Raw genomic sequence first — 26,879 nt, forward strand, 5'->3', positions numbered from 1 at the left:
CATCTATGCTGCACCACTTTAAGAATGGCCCCTTTTCTGCCGTGCGGTCGCTTCTCAAAGGTTTCAAGTAAAAAAGTTAAATGCTGTATTAGCCCTTCTGTTTTCTGTTTTTTAATCACCATTTGATTCAATCCGATCCGATATTAATGTGAGTTAGTTTTGTTAAAAATGTTTTTTGAGCTGTTGCCTGAATTATACGACTGTAAAATAACTAGTGAAATAATAATTTCACAATAATTATTGTGAAATAACTAAAAAATAAAAACTCAAATGGGTCTTTCAATATCCATTTAAAGTGCAAAAAAGAAGGAAATTGCAACAGCTCATGCAGTAAACAAATCATTTTAGTTTGTTTAGCTTGTCTAATTTATTCTGTCACCAGACACAGCTGGCCAAACTGTGTGTCTGGAACAGAAGAAACCAAACAAGCTATAGTAAATATAGATAATATGAACTTATATAGGTTCTATCGGTCTTCCCTGAGGGTGAACCGGCCCTCCTCTGTTTATGATCGAATAATACCAAGGCTCTGGCTAGCTTTATTGGTTTACAACAGCGTCAGTTTAATGCCCAACATGATTTCATTGGATAGTCTAAACTGTACCACAACAAAACGCACGTGCAAATGTTTTTTGTTCTTTCTTGTTTTTCCTTTTTTTCCAACTGACGGAAATCCGTCTAGAGACGGAGAACTTTAATCCCTGCGTCACAGCAGCTTCACTCCAACCTCCTACTTCTGATCTGGGTGTTGAAAAGAACCGAGTGGAGTCGGGCTGAGTAGGTACTAGTGGAAAAGCGCCATTAGTTTCAGTGCGTGTTCTCTGTGTCATACTGACCCGCAGAAAAGAATCCAGCGCTCCGTTCTCCATGAACTCGGTGAGGATCATGACAGGACAGCTGGCGGTGATGATCCCCTCCAGGTGGATGATGTTGGGGTGCTGGAACTGCCCCATGATGGACGCCTCGGACAAGAAGTCCCTTCTCTGCTTCTCAGTGTAGCCTCCCTTCAGGGTCTTAATCGCCACGTAGTTCTCTTTTTTGCCTGGGATCTTCAGCCGTCCTCTGCACACCTCCCCAAACTCGCCTGCAGCACACGCAGACACACATACACGCTCAATCTGTTTCTGACAAATTAAGAGGACGACTGCTGGATTTAACAAATGTGAAGCACCCTTGCAGCATGTGATGCCCTTTAAGAGAGGGACACTAATGTTAGGAACATATTTATCACTTCATTACTTTATTTCTGCAGCATTTTGGGCATTTGGGCTGATAAAGAAGAGTCTAGACAATGGTTTCAAATGCCTCCGGATCCATTTATTTAAGTACATTTCCATCCATCCATTTTCTACCGCTTATCCATTACCGGTTCGCGGGGGCAGCAGTCTCAACAGAGATTCCCAGGACGAAATTTTGAGAATAAAGTTGTAATATTAAATATATTATAAATATATAAATATAACTTCACAAGATGCTCAATATTCCTCATTTTAACACACGGAGAAGATGCTCTTCCTGTTAGAGTTCTCATAAATGATATTCTCATAATATTACGACTTTATTCTCATAATATTACGACTTTATTCTCATAAATTACGACTTTATTCTCGTAATGTTACAACTTTATTCTCGTAATATTACGACTTTATTCTCATAATATTACGACTTTATTCTCATAATATTACAACTTTATTCTCGTAATGTTACGACTTTATTCTCATAATATTAGGACTTTATTCTTGTAATATTAGGACTTTATTTTCATAATATTACGACTTTATTCTCATAATATAACGACTTTATTCTCGCAACATTATGACTTTATTCTTGTAATTTCCTTTTTTTTTGTCTAGTTTGGCCCTAATACTCGTAATAATGCACTTTACATTACTGAAAATCTCAAAGTGCTACAGTTTGATAATTAAAAGGAAACAGAAATAATAAAATCAAGATAAGAGATAAAAGGGATAAAAAGTCAAGATATGGCAGAAAAGAGAATAAAACAATTAAAAACAGCAACTAGGGAAAAAAACAACAGCATTTTTTAGTGATAAAACGCTTTGTTTTTTTTAGTAAATTATAAATATATTTTAAATATGTTATTTCTAAAGAGAACACTGGCAAAAAAAAACTAAAGCATAGTGAAGAAAAGGGGGCAACCAGTACAAAAGCGTGCACATGTATTAGTGGGAAAAGCTTACCAGCACCGATAACCTCCTCTATCTTCACAAAAGAAACATCAATTTCCTTGGCAAACTCTCGCACCGCCTCGTTAGGGTCCTCGTAGGTGAAAGGGTCGATATAAACCTTGACCCCTGGGAGAGACGGACAAACAGAGCCGTGGGAAAGGCAAGCAGAGGGATATTAGAGAACACTGAGCAGCAACGAGGCCAGTCACTTAAAAACTGATTTCCTTGCCGTGCACAAGTTGTAAATTGTTCATGTGAGATTGGGTGTGCATGTCCTTGATGAGTTACCTTGGCCGGCGAGGTACTGGCTGTTTTTGTCACTCAGCGACGGATCCTTTATGCGGCTGTGTCGCCTGCAGGTACAAAGAGATAGACATAAATATAACAAGATTAGGACGGCGAAGCCGTTGTCGAATTGACATTTAATTGTGTTCTTTGGCAAGTATTCGGAATGCTTTATGAGGCCAATGAGATGTAAATCCATTATCTAACAATGTGACTATTCAGGTGATTTAACAATAACACAAAACCTCAAAAGCTGGAGCTTTAAAAAACCCAAAACACACACTTTCACAGTTATTTTGGATTAATGTTTATGTCCATGATGCATCAAGGAATTGATGTAATATCATAGCTTATGGATCCCCTTGGGGCATACTCTGCTATATTAGCTCACTGAGATCCCAATTTAACGAGAGACCCGTCCTCTCCAGCCAAAGCTTCAGAGAGCGGTTCTGTTTAAAATACACCTTCATGGCTTTTATTTACTGCATTTATTCTTTACACAGCAGCAGCCTTGTTTAGAAAACCTTTCACTGGCTTTAAACAATCCTCGGAAATCTGATAATCACAATACAAGATGACTTGTGGTAATGATGAACATCCCAGCCGTCCTCGGTGCTGCTGCTCCTCGACAAAATCCTCCTTCTTCTTTTCATCATTTCTTTTGTGTTAATTCCGATATTCGTTCTTATGCCACAAGGCACAAAGATGATTTTAATTTACCGTTTTGTAGAACATGTAAACATCAATCTTTCATCACTTTCAGACGCCCCCACTTGTGGAATTCACTCAATACATCTCTTAAATCATCACCATCCTTGCCAATATTCAAAAAACATTTAAATCACTTTCTTATTGTTTAATTAATCTTTGTAGTGTTTATTATTTAATCTGAGTTACATTTTCTTTTATGTTTTTTGTTTTTTTTACTCCCCCTTGTTTGCTTTTGATTTGTTTTTTATTCATATATGGAAAGGATTCTACAGGACTGTCTCAGAAAATTAGAATATTGTGATTTTCTGTAATGCAATTACAAAAACAAAAATGTCATACATTCTGGATTCATTACAAATCAACTGAAATATTGCAAGCCTTTTATTATTTTAATATTGCTGATCATGGCTTACAGCTTAAGAAAACTCAAATATCCTATCTAAAAAAATTAGAACATTCTGGGAATCTTAATCTTAAACTGTAAACCATAATCAGCAATATTAAAATAATAAAAGGCTTACAATATTTCAGTTGATTTGTAATGAATCCAGAATGTATGACATTTATTTTTATTTTTTTTAAATTGCGTTACAGAAAATAAAGAACTTTATCACAATATTCTAATTTTCTGAGACAGTCCTGTATGGTCCACCCAATTTCACATATAACACTATCATCTTTACAGCACTCAAAAGTTTCACAACTGATCGTTGCATTTGGTCCAGAAACTGAATGCTTTGTCTCTGACAGATACTAGTATAAAATATATATGTATATATATTTGTTTTTTTAATTGCATTACAGAAAATAAAGAACTTTATCACAATATTCAGATTTTCTGAGACAGTCCTGTATATAAGCCACCAGGCTTCTTCCTTTCTTTGCATGTTATTTCAATGTTTTTACATTTATTGTTCAATTTGTCTTATATTGCTAAATAAATAAACTAAACTAAACTAAAGACACAAGGCGCTCCGTTATAATAATTTTCCTGGCACAAACTGAGACGAGCCTTTAGCTGCTGGATCCCTGCCGTCCACCATCCCTCTCCCACCTCAGACGCCTAAAATAGCCAGAAAGCCCCACCCTCCGTTAGTGGCAGGTCTGGGCCTGGGCCGCGGGTTCGTGTGAGTGTGTATATGTGTGTTTACACATGTCACAAGGTCACCGCTATTGTTCTCCTGTCCTGTGGAAACAGGGCTGGGACGCCTGCATCCTGTCTTTCCCTGCCCTCTCCCTCTATCGTCATCCTTCTCTTACAGAAACGCAGGCACTTTCTCTCTTTCTCTCACCGTGATGGCATCCAGGACTATTTATTCAAACAATGAAGCCTGAGGAAAATGTTCTAATGAGCAGGATAGCTTTTAGCTGTGTAAGCGAAAGAAATCACGAGCTTTGCTTTCTGTCTGAGCTGTGTGAGAGTCGGGGGGGGAAGGTGTGGGTAACAAAGTGCAAAGCCACTGTTGATAAGTCACAATATCTATAAACAAAAGAACAAAGTGGTGGCAAACTGCAAAATTGGGGTCACGGTTGTTGCCAGTTTTTTTCCTGTTTTACTGTGACCTTTCTTTCCCTGCAAATCTATCTTCTTTTCTGGTTCTCTTCCTTTTCCCACGTTCTCACCGTATGCAGTAGGCCGCTACGAGGACGAAGGTTACGAGCAGCAGCATCCCAACGCCGATGAGGATGCCCGGTATCAAGAACTGCGAAGCAGAGCCATGTCCTGAGAGAGAAGACACAATAAAAGACACATGTAAGAAATACAGAAAGTTGGAGAAAAAAAACCAAATGTACTAATAGTATTACATTGGTAGAACATAAAATTTTAAGGAAAAAATTAGCATTTAGCATCTTTAATGACAAGACAGACAATCAGTAAAAGGACATTCTTAACAAGAATTTGTATATGGTCTGATTACGCAGATAAGAATCTTAAAAATTAAACAAAAAAATGTAATGAAAATTATATAAGGTAGGGAGGTTTCAACCTTTTTTAGCCCAGGGACCCCTTGGATGAGAGAAAAACAGAGCAGGGACCCCCGCTTGGAATTCTTATTTTTTCCCTTTTTTTTTTTTTTAATGTGTCAAGTTTTACGCCTGGCTTATAATAACTTTTGAATGGCCACGGTTACATGAGGTTTTTTCATTGGGAATTAATTATTCCGAATTAAATAATTCCGAATTATTGTCACAAATTGATCCATCAGGTCTAACTAGCGTTAAATATGAAATAGCCAAGTCAATCAGCAACGAATTCTCTTTTCTTAAACAGCTAGCTAGCTCGTTTTTTCACTCTAAAGTTGACATTAGTCACATGACTCACGTCATGGGAATCATTTATGTAGAGTTGTAGACTAAATAGTTATTGTCAAAGGTAGATTATTATCGCCTGTTAATGGAGTTTTCTCAATCATATACATATACATATATATATATATATATATATATATATATATATATATATATATATATATATATATATATATATATATTTATGTTAATGTATTAATCTCTTGTCTGCAGCCGTTGGAACCTGGTAAATATACAACGTTTTTTAACAAGCCATAACTCAGTTTCTTTGGTAACGGGAGATATTCTCGTCCGCTCGGCTATTTTCTTTTCTCTCCTCTTCTTCACCCCAGTCATCAAAATTGTTAAATTCACCAAATAAATTAAAAGAAATGACAAAATCACTCATGTCGCCGTCTTGCGGTAGCCGGCTCTTCTCTGAATCTCAGTTGCCGTCGTTACCACCTGGCAGTTGATCCAGTTATTATCCAATAATTTATATTATTTACTTATTTGTTTTTTTACTCTCACAAATAATTTTTGTTAAAATTGCAGACCCCTGATGTCAGGGATAAATGTAGGAATGTGTCCTTACCGTCCGGCAGGGTGTGGAATGTGGCTGCTGGACTGAAGCTGCCGTAGCCGGCCAGGGTGCGAGCCCGGACCTGCACCTCGTACTGCGTGGCCCTGCGGAGCTCCGTCAGCACGATCTGGTTCATGTTACTCTCCGTGTAGAAGCACTGATCATCGCTGCGTCTCTCCTACCCAGAGAAAGCTGGAGTTAGCCAGGCTCCATGGGAGAATAACACTGGACTTTCAAAGAAAAACAAAGCTCTAAATCACACCCAGAAGATCCTTCGTGGGCCTCCCATCTGCAGCTTTTACATCTGAAACTGAGCTGGCTTTAAACTAAAATAGGATTTTCATTTTCCGCAAAAAAAAAAACCACCACAATGAAAACAGTTTCAATCAAGAAGAATGTGAACTATGTTGAGGATTGATTTCAAAAGGCTCCAGGCAGTTGTGATTTTAATGCCACACCAACCCAAACCCTACAGTGGCACCGTGATGGGGCTCTTCCACCAACTCAGAATCAGTGCTAGTGCTAGAGCCAGTTCCAAACAGGTTCTACAAAGAAGTGCTTTACTTTCCCTGCTACTCTGGAGAGCACCGGACATTACGTTTATTACGTCATTAAAGTGGAACCAGGAGCGTAAAAGGAGCGTGAAATTCAAAATGGAATTTCTGTATGTGCAGACAATAACCCTGGCCCTAAATATCCTGTATGCAGTCTGGAATTGACCTCATGCAACTCTCCGCCATCAGCGTCGACGGCCTTTACATTTCAGGACGAAAGTAAGTCTTTTCAGAGTCATGTGTTTGCCATTAAATTAGTAAATTAAATTAGTAAGAATGCATCCAGAACTTCCTGGTCATATATTGGCGCTTTTCCACTAGCACCTACTCAGCCTGACTCGCCTCGGTTTGGTTCTTTTCCTCCAGGGGTCTAACGTGCCGAGTAGATACTTTTCTGTAACTATTCTGCCGAGGTTCTAAGCTGCTGAGTCGGCTGTATCTGACATCATCACACTACAGGCCACCGATTGGTCGGGGGGTTGGAGTCAGACGTCTGAGTCAGGAGGAGGAAATCAGAGAAAGAGACTCTGACGGATTCTGGTTCATTTTATTCAACCAGCAATGGCAGCAAAAGTCTGTTTCATGATCCAACTCTGAGGTGCAGATGTTCATAAACCTGGTGCTGAGGAGAGAATTAAAAAGGGATCTAGACGGTGATAAGGAACGACCAGATCTACCAGCAGCTCTGTCTCTTCATAGCTGCTCACGGCTCCAGCTGACTTTTCAGCAGCGCAGAGACAAACTAACAAAAATTAAAAAGTGTTGCCGCTTGAAGCTTCTCTCACTCTCATTTTTTAACTTGATATTGAACACAAGCCACAGACCCAGCAGCACATCTATCATCTCCTCCAGGTTCTACATCTTTAGTGTTGTTGTCTTCTCCGTTTAGATACACAATCAAATACGTCACAGCAGCTTCACTCCAACCTCCTACTTCTGCTCCAGGTGCTGGATTGTTATGGAAAAGAATCCAGGCTGAGTTGAGTCGAGCTGAGCTGAGATGAGTAGAGCAGAGTAGGTGCTAGTGAAAAAGCGCCATATGTTTTAAACTCCCAGAGGTTGCTTGGTTGTTGGACTGAACTAGTACTGGAACCGCTTTGGTGGAAAAGCCCTACAAGAGTACTTTCTAATCCAGAGGCTGCAAACAAAATCCTGAAACCTGAAAAGTTCATGATCGGCAAAGTGAAAAAGCTGTTCCCAGTTACCTTTTCACAGTAGCGCAGCTGGTACTGCATGATGTTGTTGTGAGCCTGAGCGGGGACGGACCAGTGCAGAGTCAGGCTGCTCTCGGTGGAGTCGCTCTTCCCAATCACAGACACCAGCGATGGCACTGGAGGGATGATGACAGGATTGTAGACACCAGTGAAAATCAGATTTTTAATCATCTTACCTCATCCCCTTCAAATCAAATCAATCTTTATTCGTTTAGCGCTTTTCATACAAATAAAAATGCAACGCAAAGCGCTTTACATAAAACATAAAACTTAATAATGCCCCCCCTCCTAGAGCTGGGTGATATATCGAGATTTTAATATATATCGATATATTTTCAAACGCGATATGGTACGAGACAATATCGTTTATATCGATTATTAAAAAAAATAATAATAATTTTTACGATTTTGATATAGCTTATTTTGTGACAAATTGACTTGAATGTTTTATTTGAGATTTGCACAAATGTTTTGTTATTTGCACAACTGTCAACCTCAGTGGAAAAGTCTGCCTGTTACTGTCTACATTGTATTAATTGCACAGTGTTTTTTAATTTCATTGTTATGCAGGAAAGGGATATTTGTTTTATTTTATTCAAGAAGCATTTTTATTCTATATATGCAGGCAGTTTATTTTTATTTCATTTGTTTTATACATTTTGATATTGTGCAGACCTCTGTTAATAAAGGAACCTGTGTGACATTTGGCACGAGGCTTTGTATTAAAACTGACTGTTTTTTTAAGGGTTTGCCTCAGAAAAAAATGAAGCTAACAGAGATGCTATGCTATAATGCTTTGGGGGAAACCCCAATTATGGCACAGAAAAAATATCGATATATATCGAGTATCGCCATTCAGCTAGAAAATATCGAGATATGACTTTTGTTCCATATCGCCCAGCCCTAACACAGAGACCATCCCCCCCGGACGGATAGAGGACCCCACCACAGCGGTGAAGCCGTGGTGCAGAGCTCCACCACCATCCAGGCCAGAACCACCCCTAGGACGACCCCCAGGACGACCCCAGGACGACCCCCTGCAGGCCAGAGTCACTCCCAGCATGTGCATAGATTTGAGGAGGAACCCAAACCCACAACCCTTAACAGTAATTAAAGGGGAGAGTGTGGAGCGAGTCACAACTTTTAAGTACTTGGGTGTGGTCATCGACAACAAGTTGTCTTTTAATGAGAACACAGATGTTGTGTATAAAAAAATCACAACAGCGCTTGCACTTTCTCCGGATGCTTAACCGGTTCGGAGTGTGCAACAAATTAATGACCATGTTCTATCACTCTGTGATTGAATCTGTCCTGACATTCGCCATTATCTCCTGGTTTGGTAGCCTCTCACTAGGAGATAAAAAGAGGCTGGAACACATCGTCAAAGTTGCCAGCAAAATCATTGGTGTTGCCCTCCCTGATTCGCCTACTGTCTTTGGCAGGAGGGAAACATCCAAGGCTCAGGACATCCTACAGTGTCCTGACCATCCTCTCCATGCCCAGTTTGAACTCTTACCCTCTGGCAGGAGATTCAGATTGCCCAGGACCAAATCAAACAGACTGAAAAATTCTTTTATAACTCACGCCATCACCCAACTTAATTTAAAACTCAATAAATGAACAGCTGTGAACTCCACTCCCCACTCTCCACACTACATCCTCAGTCATCCCCCCCCAGGGTATTTGTGTGTACTTTGTGTGCTGTGTCCTAGCTGTGTGAATGTGCTCTGTGTTTTTGTGCCTTTTATGTTTTATGTTTCTTGGTTTTCCCCCCCTGTAAAGCGAATTTCCCCTCTGGGGGATAATAAAATGAAGTTGAAGTTGAAGCATGGAGGCTCCTCATGAGGAAACACTGGAATTAAAAGCTAAATGAAAGCAGGATAAGATAAGGCTATGGGCCAATCCCAATACACCCCCTACTTTCTACCACTAGCCCTAAAAATGAGTAGGGCCCTTGTAATCTTCCCTAGGGATTGGGACACCACTTGCTACGTCACTGCGTGGTTTACGTTCGGGTACGTAAGCGACTGCGTAGTTACGTTTGCACAAACGTCACACCATATCAGGAAGCCCAGAGCTAAAAGCTGTTTTAATTTCCGCTGTAGCGCTGTTAATATGCCACTTTATTAAGTTTTAATATTTTTTCAGGCGTAAAAGTAACCGTTAAGATCCCCAACCTTGGCTCAGTTTATCCAAATAACGCCTGTTAAGAAGTTTGATCTGATGTTTTCGGGATGAGAACTCGGGAGCTGATTTATGGTTCCGCGTTAAATCGACGCAGAGCCTACAGCGTAGGGTACGGCGTACGGCGCGCGCGAGATCTGAAAAAGCGAGCAAGCAAGTGATTATGTACATTCACTGAGTGAATATTATGAAAGTAAAATATATATTTCTCGCTAGAAATGTAATCAAAACGCATTTTTAGGCAGAAACTAACTCAAAATATTGATTTTATTCACTAAAAAATAAGAAATGTCCGCCATGTTTTTTTGTTTGATTCAGTCCTCAAATGACGATGAAAAGCATTCTGGGAAATTTTTCTGGCCCTAGGTCAGCTAGTGTGCATCTGAAAACCCTCGCTCTGAAGGGTTAGATTCATACCCACTAGCCCTCGATATGTGCACTCCCCCTAGATGCAAAGAGGAATTGGGACACCACTACCCTCACGGGAACGCGCAAAATTTAGGGGTAGTGCTGAAAAGTAGGGGTAGTGTGGGTGTATTGGGACTGGGCCTATGAGGTTAAAATACACACTAAAAGAGTTTAAAAGTATAACTTTAAATTAAATTCACAGGTTCAGGCTCAGATCTTCATCCTCCTAAATTTCTCACTTGCAGAGGTCAATTTTCTGTGAGATTTAGAGACTAAATTGTGGAATGATTTTTCCCACATGGCAAAGACCTTTCCTCTTTGAAATGTTACAAAAGATATTTGAAGGACCACTTGACTGCTGTTTTGTAACTGTTTTCCCAATGTAATGTTGTTAGTGTATCCATGTTCTTTTTTTTTTTTTTCTTGTGTTTCACTCATAGTGACATGTATCGTCTTATTTGCTCAGGAGTCAATATAAGTAATATAAGTTGTAAAAACAATATCCCATGCACACTCACACACACTTATTTTTTTGTCTTTATTCTTTATTATTTATATATTGCATTATTAGTTTGCCATCACCTTTGTGTAGTTATACTTTCTGTTTTTGTATGTTAATCTTGTGTTCTTTATAACACATGAAATTTTAATATCTTCGGTGGAGGCTTCAAATAAGCCCATTGGGTTTTTTGCCTCTTCCTGCACCTATAGTATTTATATTTTATATTTCCTGTATATTTTTAAAACTGTGCAAAATAATAAACAATAAACTAAACTAAAACTAAACTAAACTATAAAATCCTAAAGGTAGGTCTGGAAAGCAAGGCCTGCTAAAACAAGCATAAGAACAAGTTGAAACGCTCACCTTCGTGGCTGGTGGTGATGTTGATGCTCTCACTAGCCGCCTCCTTGGTGCTGAGGTGGGAGACGCCGTTGAGGGCCTGGATGGTGAAGGTGTAGGTGGTGTGAGGCAGCAGGCCCCACACCTCCACCCTGCGGGCCAGCAGGCCCTCCTGCTCCGGCCGGTAGCTCACGCTGTCCCTGCAGGGCAGGCAGAGGCCCCGGGGCTTCCTGCACACGGAGCAGCGGACGGCGTAGTTCAGGTCCGTCCGGCCTCCGTTCTTCAGAGGCTCGTTCCATTCCAGGCTCAGCGTGGTGTCGTTGATGAAGGGGATGATGCCCCGCGGTGCCGAGGGGATTTCTACAGTCACAGACATTTTTAAAAGTTACATTAATTCCTCATTGTTTGTATTAAGTATAGGCCCGTGTTGAAAAAAAAAATCGATTTTCCGATTCTAAATCGATTTTCATATTTATTCCTAAAAATCGATCTGTATGTCTAAAGATCAATTTTTTTTTTCATCATTACATTACAACTTTTGGTATTTTTTTGTTTATGCCCAAAAAAGGAATGTTTTGTTGGACACAAGAATAACTGGTGCCATGTTTTTGCCTTTAAATATGTTTAAAGGTATGAAAACATTAAGGTTTTCAGTTATAATTGCATAAATTGTCTATATTTCATTACTTTATATACTGTCTTGGGGTTACATTTGCATAAAATGCTAAAAACCAAATCCTCAAAAATTAAAAACCGAAATACACCGAAAATTGAGAAAATTAAAACCGAATGTGGGAAAAAATAAAAGCAATTTCATAGGACCTCTATTTGCTGCCCTGGATCTGTTTGATAATTCTGACCCACATGATGTTTCTGAAAGCAGTTCTATCAGCATTCTGGGAGCTGATTGGTCCTTACAGCATCCTTCATCCCCACAGCCATCAGACTTTATAATAACCAACTGTAGCCACCCGAGTGCAATAACCTGTCTCTTTGAAAGTGCAATAACCTTTGCCTGCTAAGTACCTCACGTATTTTTGCACATGTAAATATTATCAGTTTTTTTGTGTTTACTATTTTTTCTCTTGTACATTGCTCATTTTTCTACATTTTATATTGCTCTTTTTTCTAATTATTTAGCTATTTATTGGTTATTTCTATTTTAATTTTTTTGTATAAACCGTTGAGCGTGTGTGTGTTTGGCTGCTGCACGATTGAATTTCTCCTCTGGGAGATCAATAAAGTCTTCTATTCTATTAGTTGCCAATACTGGCTGTTGAATCTCAATATAATACTAGTATTCATATGTTGCATAACTACACAGTCATTTAATTTATGCAACAGCTCAAAAAACTGTTTTAATAACACTAACCCAAATCAATATCGGAATCGGATCGAATCAAATCTTGATAATTGATTCTGAATCTTAGGAATCAAATCGATTCTTGACATTTGAATCGATCCCCAGCCCTGATTAAGTACTTCAAGTCGGAAGATAATTTGTCATTCAAGCCCTCTACTTTGCCTTTTACGTGTCTGTGTATACTGTTTACCATGCAGACGGGAAAGCAGTATTATTAATATTATCAAACTATAAAGGAAGCAAATATCTCACTAAATGTCAAACCATTTTAGTAAATGCCGTTTCCACCTCCTAACAACAGCACTGCAGACAGTTTCAAGTGTCACAATTTTAAAATCTGTTATTCTGAATAAGCTGCGCCATTATAGAAACCTTCCCGGTGATTTCTGCCTTTTGAATATAATGATTACTTGTTATTCTCTGAAAAAAGTCAAATCAGATTTCATCTTCTAGTGTCACTCAACTTTTATGTAATCCTGGTGCCTATACCTGCTCTTTTATTATCTGGAGTGCAATTTTGCCGCTTTACCTTTCCATGACCTGCACAGACTACTTGTTTACAATTTGGGATAAAAGCTGAAAACATTATATTCCATCTGCACTTCCAGCCACACAGCAGAACAATGCTCACGCAGCGGGCCTGTGTCACAGCAGGAGCGTACGGTTTTCAGAATTTAACTGGTGCAATTACCTTCATCTAAAATGGGATGATAATGATCGTCGTCTGAAAATTGTAAGAAGATAGCTATCGCCTCAGGCCAAGCATAGCTAAATAGCAAGACAAGTCGGGCTCTGTGCATCAGTATCACTTCCTGCCAAGGAGACCCAGCTTTGTCACGGAGCCTGCGGGGAACTTTAGTGCTTATGGTGGTCTCATTGAAAATTCAAGTAGGACAACATCACCTCAATCTGGGTGAGAGTCAATTCAGAATTCAACATTCGGGAAAAAGGAGCTTTTTTTTTTTTCCTTCTTCTTCATGATGTGACAAATGTTATTAGTATTCAGTGCTGGTTTTACTGATATCAACAGGTCACTGAGAAAATAATAAAAAAAGGTTTTGCATATTAATTGAAAATATGTCATTTAATGAATTGCATTGGCAATCAACAACAACAACACACTTGTTAATAGAAATGTTCCAATTAAGTGGTTGAAAATTAGGTCTTTGCAATTAAAACACATCCTACCTGCTTTTTTTTTGCACTGTTTTTCTTTCTTTCCCGTACTGCACTACTTTTTATTTTTCATTCCAATGTACATACTGTTTATATTTCGTAATTATATATTTTTTTTACTTTTTTACCCCTCCCCTGCCGCTGCACAAAGTGAATTTCCCCATTGAGGGAGAAATAAAGGATAATCGTATCTTATAAACTTATCTTATCTTAAAAGTATCACTAATAATAGAACTGGTGGATGCTTAGCTGAGTTGGCATTTAAATCCCACATGCAGAAAACAAAGCAAGTCAACAACCTGATGCTAAGGCCCCGTTTCCACGTAGCAAAAACAGTGGCGTTTTCATGCGTTTTGGCCGTTCGTTTACACGAAAACGAAGCTCAAAATCACCAAAAACCATCAGTTCTGAAAACTCCGGCCAAAGTGGAGATTTTCAAAAACTCTGTCTTCACGTTTGCTTGTAAACAGAGGGAAACTGAGATTTAGGCTTCAGAACGTCTAATTATGCCACAGAAACGTCACCACACTGCAAAAACTCAAAATCTTAACAAGAATATTTGTCTTATTTCTAGTTAAAATGTTTCATTTTTAGTCAAAAAAATCTCATTACACTTAAAACAAGAAAAAAGTGAAAATTTACTTGAAACAGGTGAAAATTGTCAAATAACAAGTTATTTATCTGGTGATGACTCATGTTTTAAGTGTATTGAGATTCTTTGACTAAAAATGAGACATTTTAACTAGAAATAAGAAAAATATTCCTGCAGCGTCATGTGTGCGACTTGTGTTTACAATTTGTTTGGCCACCGTCAATGTTTTTTTGTATTTTATCTGTTTTATATGCCAACGTCACACTTAAAAGTAACTCCACTTCTCTGTCACTCCAAACAAAAGACTCTCGTTCCATCTTGGAAGTAACTGGAAGTTACTCGTGTCATTTGTTGATGTTTTTTTCCAGGATTCTGATTGGCTAGCATGACTTTATCTTCTCGTTATACTGCCCCCTGTAGGTTTGGATGCTCATAGCACCTTAACAGCGTATTTATGCGGGTTCGTGTAAATGATGATATTTTTCAAAACGTAGATGGGGAAATATCCGTTTTTGTAAATACCCGGCTATGTGTAAACGTGGCCTAAGTTTCCCATTGTTTCCCGTGGTCTGACGGCTCATTCCAACTGCCTCTCATTCACACATCCAGAATGTGGCTGAGCTGAAATTCCTGAATCCACATGGAGGTGTCACTTGAGACCCTCAACACGTCCTTCCCTTCAGATTGAACGCCCCTACACCCCCTTGTTATCGTCACAAAAGACGTCTCAAAGCCCAGCAGCAGCACAAAGGAACTTAGGGAAGTCTGGTTAAAATGACACCAAAAGAAAAGAAAAATAACACCAAAGGTGCTAAAAACAAGGTGCGGGGGAGAAACCCGTCAGTGGATGCTACCGTTGTTAAGCAGCTCCATATCTGTGTGTGGATTCACGGCTGTGTTGTGTGTACTCACCAGTGCAGGGGGAGTCCGGAGAGTCGGATTCTGACCGCAGGAACCCAGGACGACACGAACACAACGACGCCCCCCCAAGAATGGCGTGGCTGTTTTCTGGACAGTCTCTACAATGTCCCTCTGTTCCCGACTTGAACTCGCCAACAGGACAAGCTGAAGAGGACGAAAGCCCAAGAGAGAATTAGATTATGATCATTATTTTCACTAGTTTTACTACAAACAGACCTGGGTCAAGCTGTAAGTTTATATCTCCATTTTCTTTCCGCCTACCTAGGCACCAGATGTTTGACAGACAGATTCATGTAATGACAGCTATAAACTGAGACAATCACAGTAATGAGGCTGTTACTAACAGTCAATTTGCAGAAATAACCTGCCTGCCACTGACAGCTGCTTATCATCAATGCTCTCCAACCAGATCTGAATAATAAGACCTGCCAAGTGGGAGTCTTTGTAAAGAACCTTTTCTTGCCTCCAGGTACTTTTCAAGTCTTTTGTCAGGCCAAAAACACGACTGTGACACTCAACAAGTAGAAAAAGGCCGGCCTGACACTGAGCCAACTAATCAATTAGTTGACTGACAGAAAAGCAATGGACAACAATCTGGTCAAACCGCTACATACAGTACTCGAGTTGTAAAAAAAGAATCAGGGGGGGATGCTGGATTTTATTATATGGGGACCGATAATTTGTGCTGATTACAAATAATATAATATATTACAAATAATAGCAGTGACCAAAACACCTGCAGAAATACTGCAGGAATGACATAGCAGCAGTTAAATGCAGCCTTCTGTAAGCTTTGAATATCCACTGGGCTTACATCAAATACATCAAAACACAACAATAAAAAACACTTTTCTGAACTTATCAATATGACTCTGTCCTTCACAGGATAAGTAAAATGGATCACTGCAAAAACTCAAAGTCTTAACAAGAATATTTGTCTTATTTCTAGTTAAAATGTCTCATTTTAGTAAAAAAATCTCATTACACTTAAAACAAGACTCATCACTGGAAAAAACAACCATTTTCACCTGTTTCAAGTAGATTTTCACTTGAAATAAGTAGAAGAATCTGCCGGTGGAACAAGATTTTTTTGCTTGTAATGAGAAGATAAATCTTGTCCCACTGGCAGATTTTCCTACTTATTTCAAGTGAAAATCTACTATCTTGAAACAGGTGAAAATTGTCAAATAAGTTATTTTTCTGGTGTTAATTTTCTGGTGATGACTCTAAATGTTGAAATAGCAGTAAAACCACATTCATTGATGAAACGACATAAGGGATGGAAAGGGGGGATGGCAGTTTTACAGGGGGGATGATTTGGACCGTTTTTATTTCAGGGGAGATGCCATCCCAACTCATATCGAGTACTGGCTACATAACTACTACATACATGGAAGATGATTCTGGATTTCTATGTTTTAAACAGCTTAAACCATTAATCCCCAAAACAATACTCGTGATAACGGTTGATAACTGCAGCTGCGGCTTGAAACCACGCCCGCCTTGGCTACACAACATTCTGACATTTGTCCTGCATGCAAACATGCAAAAAGCTGCCACTAAGTCGCCACATGCAGCGTGTGACTGCCACGCCGAGCAGTCCGTGCTCGGCGTGGCAGTCACAGCACAGCTGCAGAGAAGGGGGATTAAAACAATAAGCTTTCACACCAATTGTCACATTGTTAGAGTGTAAACTGACACGTTTCACAGGGTCAACACTTCGCTGACTGACAGTTTGCTGCAGGAATTTTCCACATGAGAAAGTTGTGACTAGTGCGGCCTGCTCAAACTACTGTAGCTGATGGAGCTGCTAACCCGAGGACTTTTGAGCACGCACCTTGACATCACAGTCACTGTTAATTGAATATATTGCAAATGTGTCCTAAATAATCAATCCAAGTTCATGTGTAACTTGGATTGATTATTGGGTTAACTTACTATATCATCTTTACAGCACTCAAAACTTTCACAACAGATCGTTGCATCTGGTCCAGAAACTGAATGCTTTGTCTCTGACAGATAATAGTATAACAACAAAATGTATCTAATTCTAAACTGACAAGTACTACTACAAGTCAGTTGTATGTATGTATATATATATATACATATATATATATATATGTATATATATATGTATATGTATATATATATATATATATATATATATATATTTTATAGCTATTTTTTTAAATGGCCAGTCCATAAAGCAAATTAACTGTCCGATCCCCCAGGTAGGCCATTTCCTCTCCCAGCCTGGTGAATGTTTTTCCTCGCAGCTCTCCTCGGTGACAGAACGCTGGAAATGGCACTCCACTAGCAGTGTAATGCAAAGTTGTTTTTTTCTTTCCTTAAATGAAATCATCATGTTCCCCGCTGAGATCAAACTGAATCCTGCCTTCAAACGCAGACAGATGAAGCCATATTTTGCAGTAAAATTGTGGCATTCATTTTTGTGATTCTTTGTTGTAAGAGCTCAACATGTCTGCACTGGCGTGACGAGGTTAGTGTATGTGTGTGTGTGTGTGTGTGTGTGTGTGTGTGTGTGTGTGTACAATGAGAGTGTTTGTGCACAAGGCATGTTAATTGGACTCATTAGACAGTGCTGCTGCTGCACAGTTCATGAGAGAATAATTCTGCCTCTTCCTCTTTGTGTGTGTGTGTTTTTCCTTTGATGTTCTCAAACTGATGCGATATTTAACCGGCACCCCCACCCCCGTTTCGCTCCCTTCACCTCTACAGTCCAAAACTCCTCCTCTTGTCTGAGCTGAACTCCCATTTTTATTTGTGATAAGTGTCTCATTGCCATCCTTTTTGTCCATCGTTCTTGTAGTTTGTCCCCTTTTTCTCTTCCATCCATGTTTGCAGGCCGGAGCTTCAGGAGCTGGGTGCTGACCTGCAGTCCCCCCTCTGATCATCCCACTGCTGCTTCCACATGTCTCTGTGGATGTCTGCTGTGTGGTTGCTGACATCCTGGCCTACGTCCCCCCGCCACCCCGACCCCCCCAGTCTGGTCTTCAGCAGGAGGGTCCCTCCTTATGATCCAGGTCCTGGTCCAGCTTTCTTCCCTCCTAAAGGGGAGTTTTTCTTGCCACTGTTTGGTTTAGGGTTTTCTCCCACTAGGAGAGTTTCTACCTGCCATTGTTTATGTAATAATTGCTCGGGGGTTTATGTTCTGGTCTCTGGAAAGATCCTAGAGACAACTTCTGTTGAAATAGCTATATAAATACAATTGAATTGAACTGAATGGAACCATAAGCTGTCGACACGGTGGGCCTTTGACCCTCTTCTTTCTCTGTGAGGTAAGTTCTGCTCCTGCGGGCCTCTCTCTCCGTCCCCGCTGTGTCGCCATCGTTCCCCTGCCTCATTACCTTCCTTGCTCTCTCATTTCCTCCGAAACATTTCAACCCTCATTTAAGCCCCACCCTCTCCTTCCCATTGTTGTTCTTGTTCTGACGTGCTGCTCTGCAGCCCCTCTGGATGTGGTCTCTCTACATACAGTACCTGACTTCTCAACATTCCCACTTCACAACTCAGCACCATGGGTGGCCGAGCAACTGAATGCTCGGCGCCCAGACTCTGCAACTCTCTCCCCACAGACATAAAACAGACAGACTACGTTTCCATGCATCAATAACCCTTTTCTAACCGGAATATTAGCAATAACCCGGTTGCACACGGCCATGTTAACACCAATAACCCCTTTGAATAACCAGAATTTGCTAAAAAACAGAAAATGACCCCTTGGTTACTCCTTTTCTAACCCGAATATTTGGTCATGTATATGTAGGAGATGTTGTTTTTATTTTCCTCGTTTTTATTTTTCTTCCGACGAAATGAGGGCCTTTTTTCCCCCTAAACGTGCACCAAATTTTGCAAGCCAGGCCCGGCGAAAAGTTTGATATTTAATTGGTTTGCATTAATGGGCGTGGCCTAATGGCTCAACAGCTCCCCCTAGAAAACTTTGTGCCTCAAGCCCCACAATACGGTTTGACGTACATGCACAAAAATCGGTACACACCTGTATCATGTCGCAACTTAAAGAAAAGTCTCTTGGCGCCATGGCCGAAACGGAACAGGAAGTCGGCCATTTTGAATTAATTGTGTAATTTTGGCGCAATTTATGCCATTTCTTTGGCCGTTAATGCGGCCCGAACCGCAACGTGCACCCAGGTGTGTTATACATCAAAATGTGCGTATCCATCCTGCGATGATGGGCATTACTTTTCTCAGTCAAAAGCGTTACGATAGACGCCAAAAAGCGCGCCCCCCCTTCATCTGATTGGTCGATATTTCATAGTTCCTATTTTCTGCCATAACTTTTGAATGGTTTGACATAGAGAGTCGTGGATGGTGTCATTTCTGATATGCTTATGATGATAAGTTGAGTTTTTTGTGAACAGCAAAGGCATTTTTTATAGTATTATTGACCTAGAAACCCAGTGGGGAGGGGGGTGGCCATGAGTGCGAGGGCCCGTTCATCGCTGCTTGCAGCTTTAATTATTATTATTATTATTATTATTATTATTATTATTATTATTATTATTATTATTATTATTATTATTATTATTATTACCTGTGCAGCGTGTCTGTGCCTCTGCTGGTTGAAATCCCGGCAGGCAGGCGCAGGAGGTGGTGGGCTGCCCCACCCACTGGCCGTCTTCCCCACAGAAGAGCTTCGGGGGCCGGGGCCGGGGCCCCTGCTGAGCAGCGTGCTCCACGCACGCCCCCTGGGCCTCCTGCACCAGGTAACGGGGGACGGTTTCGGGGAAGGAGGAGAGAGCGCTGATCAGGGGAGGACACTTCTTGAAGAACACCCTGACAGACAGCAGGGCCATGCAGGCGCCCTGAGCCTGAAAGGCCAAGTAGAACCCTCTCTTGGTCAGAGGGCCCAGCCTTAGGGTCTTCACATTAAACTTCCTCTCCCCGCCCTTCCTCAGGAGAAAGTCTGCAGCCACTGTGTCCACCTACGACAGGAAGAAAGAGAGCCGCTATTATGTAATGGACAAATTCCAGATCTCAGTGCAGACCTTTAAAGCTGTCCAGAGTTGTAATTTAGCACGTACCACATGCTTTACTTGCTTTAATATTTCCCAAAACATACCACTGTGGTTTTTTTAGATTGACTCACTACCTTCTGGAAACCGCCGTTTCCCACATGCTACAGTAAACTTCAATCCTCAATCTGCCTGACCTGAAACTCTCAGCAATTCATCACTGTGAACATTTCATCAGTCAACATTACATGATGTAACCATGGCGACAAGCACCAGTTTTTGATGAGGGGATGATCCTCCTTTGACATCATGATTCTGAAGAGTGCTATAGTCATAAACTATGTGAAAAGCCATGAGATAAATATTAGGAAACCATTCAGGTTGCGAAATAGACTGAATGGATGAGGGGAGCTTTGAAAACATTCCCTCCTCCCAGGAGGAAGGTGGGAACCTAATTTGGACATGAAATGAAAGTGATCAGATGTAATTTAGTTTTTATTCTCTGCAAACCAATTTTGACCCTGAAATATAAATAAAGCAAGCCAACTGTACACTGGAGGGAGAAAAATCAATCTAAAAGCGTGTGTGCTTTGGAAAACTCTCAGCAGCTATTTACGATACACAGTGATCACTCAGAAGATAACAGAAAAAGCAAATACTTTTGATATGTGAACATGTCTATCTAAAGGCTCTCTTGCTTTAAAGATGTAGAAATGGACAGTGACAGGAATGGACTTTTTTCATCGATGCCTCATTTTTGTTCTGATGATTATTCTGAGAGTATAAAGTTTAATTTAGCTTTAATCCACTTTTCCGAAGTTAGGGTAACTAATATTGAAGGACTCAAAAAACTGTTTTTTATTAAGCGACTGCTGTTTAGTTTGTCATTGCATTTGTGCTAAAATATTACATTTCAACTTTTACCCTCAGTGGGAAGGAAACCTGCTTTCAGTCATTCAATTGTGATCTATCATTTTAGTCTTTTCATGAATAAAAGCAGAACATTCTCTAATTACAGCTTTTCAAGCAGGAAGATCTTTGCATTTTTCTTTGTCATATTTAATGGAAAATTCAAAAAAATATTTAAGTTGTTGTCACTGAGGACAATTGTTGTTTGCTCAAAGAAGCCAATTAAAGGCATCGATGTGGGCGCATTGATTAATCATGGAAATGGAGGGCATTTCCTCACTAGGGATGGGCGGTATGGACTAAAAAATGTATCACGATAATTTCTGGCATTTATCCCAATAACGATAAAAATGACGATAAAAGAAATACCAATTCAACTCCACCTTTTTAACTATAAATCTATCACCACATTCAGTCTTTGGAGCCCCCAAATCACTGCTCTAAAAGATACTAAATGCTACTAAACTACACCAATTAAATTGAATTAATAAAAAACAATTAAATTAGTACACCTGTACTGCAAAACTGGAATGACTCAACCTCCTCGTTCTCAGATCCGCCATGTTTGTTACACAAAAAACGTCATCAACGGGAATTCTTTCTTTCTTTCTTTCTTTCTTTCTTTCTTTCTTTCTTTCTTTCTTTCTTTCTTTCTTTCTTTCTTTCTTTCTTTCTTTCTTTCTTTCTTTCTTTCTTTCTTTCTCATTTCTATCCTTCCTTCCTTCCTTCCTTCCTTCCTTCCTTCCTTCCTTCCTTCCTTCCTTCCTTCCTTCCTTCCTTCCTTCCTTCCTTCCTTCCTTCCTTCCTTCCTTCCTTCCTTCCTTCCTTCCTTCCTTCCTTCCTTCCTTCCTTCCTTCCTTCACGTACGTTGTGCATGGATTTAATGCAGAACTATAAATCAGCTTTACACAAAAACGTCATCAATGGGAATTTATCATTTTTACCGTGAGATGACAAATTCTTACCGTGGGGAATTTTTTTGACGGTTTATCGTGAACGGTAAAATATCACCCATTCCTATTCCTCACACAAACAGAAGTAACAAAGTGCTTTAATAATAATAATAATACTAAAATATACCTTGGTGTATGGGTTCTCCATCCAGGGCGGGTAGTTGGCCGTGGCCTCGTTGGCGTCGGCCTGGTAGTAGTAGAGGTTGAAGGTCTCCTTGCAGCTGCGGTGGTGCGTGCTCCGGGAGGAACACTCCATCATGGTGAACCGGAGCTCCACGTACACCTGAGAGGCTCCTTGTCTCTGGATGAAGCCGCTGCGGAGCCAGTGGCTGGAGGAACTGTCTGTTTGGCAGATCTGATAGGTCCTCACGCTGTTGTTCTCCTCATCCAAACCACTCACTTCCTCCCACTGACAGGGAAGAGAACAAAGGCTTGTCAGACTGCACATTAAAAAGACATCTGACCCAGAAAACTTGTGAGCACAGAGCACATTTTATATATTTAATTCACTTGTAAAGGCAATCACATGGATAAAAAAATATATATAACTGGTCCTATTATATATATATATATATATATATATATATATATATATATATATACTTCAGTTAAAATTGTTGAAATTTCATGAACTAGTAGACTATAGTATTCTGCAAATTATGTTTAAAGCTCATAAAAAAACTTCAACCAATCAACATTCAGAAAAGATTTGAAAAAATAGAAAGCAAGTATAATTTAAAAGGAACAGAGATTTAAAAAAAAAAGATTCAGGACTAAATTGATGGAACGTTGTGTTTCTGTGAAAAGAATCAGTTTATGGAACAATCTGAATAAAGAAAACAAAGAATCCAAATCAAAAATTACATTCAAAAGAACAATTAAAGACTGTATGTTAAGTAAATATAATGAAATATGTTAGTTAAGTTTGATTGACATACCCATAGATGGCGGTAATTTTATTTTTTTTTGTTTTTTATTTACTTAGTTGTTTTTTAAATTTTTAATTTATGTTATTTGTGAATTTATTTCTTGGAAAAAGGGGCAGATTAGATAAGATTCTTCTTCTTTCTACTCCCTTTTCATTCACAATTTATGAACATTTGTGTTTGTATTTGTATTGAATTGTTTGTTTTATTTTTTGAATGAAATAAAGAATAAAATGAAAATGAAAATGAAATTAAATATTAAAATCCTCATCAGTCATAAAAATAATACTATATTAATAATACTGCAATTGTTTCTCTGGTGTTTGCCATGCCACACCTGTCAGAGGCCCGTGGGACAGATCTTGCCTGCTGTGGATTTTGATCCAGCCCAAATGTGAAGCTGAGTTGTTAAATCATTCCTCCCACTGAGCTGCAGCACAGCTAGTGGGAATCCAAGTGTCACTTGTCAAACAAGGCACACTACTGCACACAACATCTGACAGAGACGCCGCCTCATCCCCTCAAACGCTCAAATACAATTGCAAAACGTGCACGAGGTGAAAATTCACCACTGAAAAAATCTGCCGTCGTTCAGGAGCAAAATACAACTGAAAAATGCTTTAACGTTTGACTTCTGAGTCAACAGCAAACATATTCCCCATCACTGTGTTCCCAGGAGAAGGGAACAAGCAGGAAATGAATATACTGGGGGGCAAAATTTAGCAGATTTGCTGAACTTGAGGCTCAGAAATTCAGTTATGTAAATATGTAAATCTTTAAAAATCCATTTGCACATGTCTGCAGGAAGGCAGAATACTGGTCTGACTGAATTAGAGAGCAGCGCAGCACTCAGAGCCCGGTCTGAATCATCTGAAAGGAGAATTTCCCTCCTAATCTGAAAAAATAAACACTCTGTAGGGAGCTATATCTGTAGACAAAATGCTGTTTGTGATGAACAACAACAACGTCCATGGGACCACACTGATTTGACAGAAACCATTGGTAGACGTGTTTTTAAAAGATAAAAACCAGAGTGACTCAGACATTAAATGGGACATGACTTGCTGTATGTAACATATGTAAAAAAAACATAATTGCTTTCATTTAATTTGAACTCTTACTCATAATACAACCTCCAAATCAATCAGCTCTGTGAAAAGTCTCTTCACATTCACACCGTCCTCTGCTTAATCCCCCCATTCAGAGACATGAGTTGTGTTTTCTTTAAATAACATTTCATATGTTAAAACCACATATTTGTGACCCATTACATTCCGGAGGCGATAACATTAATTCATCTTAAGATCAAAAACTGACTTTGGAGTAACCAGTGTAAATGGCACTACTTTCACACACGAGATGAGCTGCGTATGGAGAACATTCAAGTATGAATATTATATTTCTTTGATATGAATTATTCAGCAAACTACAGCTAGCATCAAACACAAACATTCAACTTTCACTAAAACTAAGAAGCCATAAATTAATATCTGGTTGGTAGGAATGGGCGATATTTTACCGTTCACGATATACCGTCAAAAAAATTCCCCACGATAAGAATTTGTCATTTCGCGGTAAAAACGATAAATTCCCGTTGATGATGTTTTTGTGTAAAGCTGATTTATGGTTCTGTGTTAAATCCACGCACAACGTACGTGAAGGAAGGAAGGAAGGAAGGAAGGAAGGAAGGAAGGAAGGAAGGAAGGAAGGAAGGAAGGAAGGAAGGAAGGAAGGAAGCAGGAAGGAAAGAAGATGGAGGAAGGAAGAAAGGAAGGAAGGAAGGAAGGAAGGAAGGAAGGAAGGAAGGAAGGAAGGAAGGAAAGAAGGAAGGAAGGAAGGAAGCAGGAAGGAAGGAAGATGGAGGAAGGAAGAAAGGAAGGAAGGAAGGAAGGAAGGAAGGAAGGAAGGAAGGAAGGAAGGAAGGAAGGAAGGAAGGAAGATGGAGGAAAGAAGGAAGGAAGGGAGGAAGGGAGGAAGATGGAGGAAAGAAGGAAGGAAGGAAGGAAGGAAGGAAGGAAGGAAGGAAGGAAGGAAGGAAGGAAAGAAGGAAGGAAGGAAGGAAGCAGGAAGGAAGGAAGATGGAGGAAGGAAGAAAGGAAGGAAGGAAGGAAGGAAGGAAGGAAGGAAGGAAGGAAAGAAGGAAGAGGGAAGGAAGCAGGAAGGAAGGAAGATGGAGGAAGGAAGAAAGGAAGGAAGGAAGGAAGGAAGGAAGGAAGGAAGGAAGGAAGGAAGGAAGATGGAGGAAAGAAGGAAGGAAGGGAGGAAGGGAGGAAGATGGAGGAAAGAAGGAAGGAAGGAAGGAAGGAAGGAAGGAAGGAAGGAAGGAAGGAAGGAAGGAAGGAAGATGGAGGAAAGAAGGAAGGAAGGGAGGAAGATGGAGGAAAGAAGGAAGGAAGGAAGGAAGGAAGGGAGGAAGGGAGGAAGATGGAGGAAGGAAGCAAGGAAGGAAGGAAGGAAGGAAGGAAGGAGGAAATGAGCCATAAAGAAAGAAAGAAAGAAAGAAAGAAAGAAAGAAAGAAAGAAAGAAAGAAAGAAAGAAAGAAAGAAAGAAAGAAAGAAAGAAAGAAAGAAAGAAAGAAAGAAAGAAAGAAAGAAAGAAAGAAAGAAAGAAAGAAAGAAAGAAAGAAAGAAAAATTCCCGTTGATGACGTTTTTTGTGTAACAAACATGGCGGATCTGAGAGCGAGATAGATTTATAGTTACAAAGGTGGAGTTGAATTGGTATTTTTTTTATCGTTATGGGGATAAATGCCAGAAATTATCGTGATACATTTTTTAGTCCATACCGCCCATCCCTACTGGTTGGATATCCACTTTATATAATAATGGTAACATTGCCTCCTGCTGCTAAAAACACAGACAGGACCATATAAAATCCCTCACTGTCAGCATTTTCTCTTCTCGTTTTGATGCAGCCAGCTCATGGCATCTCTCCACCGCCACATGTCATCATTGACTAAATCACTGTTCTGTACTCTTTTGAGTAGAGTTCACATTAAAAAAAAAGGAAAAAAAAAACACACACAACACAACCAGGTTTGTGACAACATAAAGCTTTTGATAAGCTGCTTCAAACGGTAATGTCTGTGTTGCCAGCCTGGCTCCCTTTGCATCTTAATCAAAAGCAAAAGACACGTTTTGGTGAGTATTACTTTTCAGCCCCAGAGAAATCCCTCTGCCAGTATCGATGGAACTGTTTTCCATCTGAGAAATCAGTAAGTTGAGCTTTTCTGGTGACCGAGCGCTGCTAGCAGAAATACCCCTGCAACCACTCTTCACTTGATCAAATTACAAATATGTCTTTTTCTGGCTGCAGGATCCTAAATTGTGTGGCCGCCAGTCACTTGGAAGCCAAGGCTGATAGGATATATCAAAGCATCTGCTTTCAATATACTTTAATGGCACATTCGGCCCAGCGTTTTTGCCGCATACCATATAAGGAATTTGTTTATAGCCAAAGTAACAAAGGAACAGCTGGAAGCAAAGTGTCTGCAGTCACTTCTCAGTTTATGTTAGGAATAAAGATAACCCAGTGATGGGGTTACATACCTCCGATCTGGCAAGTGAGAAGATGGTCCATCTGAGATCAGACGTCTCTGTTTTAGTGTTCATAAGGACTTCTGTGGAAGAAAAAAAAAAGCAGTATGAATCTATGAAACTCATTTATATTCAGAGAAACGCGCAAATTGATTCAAAATGACATAGTGAACACGTTTCAAGTCCCAAGAAGTCTGACTTGTATGAGCCCTGGCTTATACTGGGATTAGGGTAGAAGATAGAGTTTCACC

General features: G+C 39.8%; 1 protein-coding gene across 2 annotated transcripts in view; it reads right to left on the reverse strand.

Moving 5' to 3' along the window:
* Positions 1-26,879, reverse strand: part of LOC133459579 (ephrin type-B receptor 4a-like) — a 67,191-nt gene that overhangs the window by 9,172 nt on the left and 31,140 nt on the right. For both annotated transcript variants that reach the window (XM_061739669.1, XM_061739668.1), the window contains 11 exons: positions 26,641-26,711; positions 22,294-22,575; positions 19,884-20,274; positions 15,302-15,454; positions 11,283-11,618; positions 7,817-7,941; positions 6,070-6,235; positions 4,809-4,908; positions 2,478-2,542; positions 2,202-2,315; positions 837-1,084 (listed from right to left, as the gene is read on the reverse strand). In XM_061739669.1, the coding sequence (XP_061595653.1) occupies positions 837-1,084; positions 2,202-2,315; positions 2,478-2,542; positions 4,809-4,908; positions 6,070-6,235; positions 7,817-7,941; positions 11,283-11,618; positions 15,302-15,454; positions 19,884-20,274; positions 22,294-22,575; positions 26,641-26,711 (2,051 nt within the window). The remainder of the gene's footprint in view (positions 1-836; positions 1,085-2,201; positions 2,316-2,477; positions 2,543-4,808; positions 4,909-6,069; positions 6,236-7,816; positions 7,942-11,282; positions 11,619-15,301; positions 15,455-19,883; positions 20,275-22,293; positions 22,576-26,640; positions 26,712-26,879) is intronic.

Source organism: Cololabis saira, chromosome 14 (assembly GCF_033807715.1).
Source record: "Cololabis saira isolate AMF1-May2022 chromosome 14, fColSai1.1, whole genome shotgun sequence".
Lineage (NCBI taxonomy): Eukaryota > Metazoa > Chordata > Actinopteri > Beloniformes > Belonidae > Cololabis > Cololabis saira.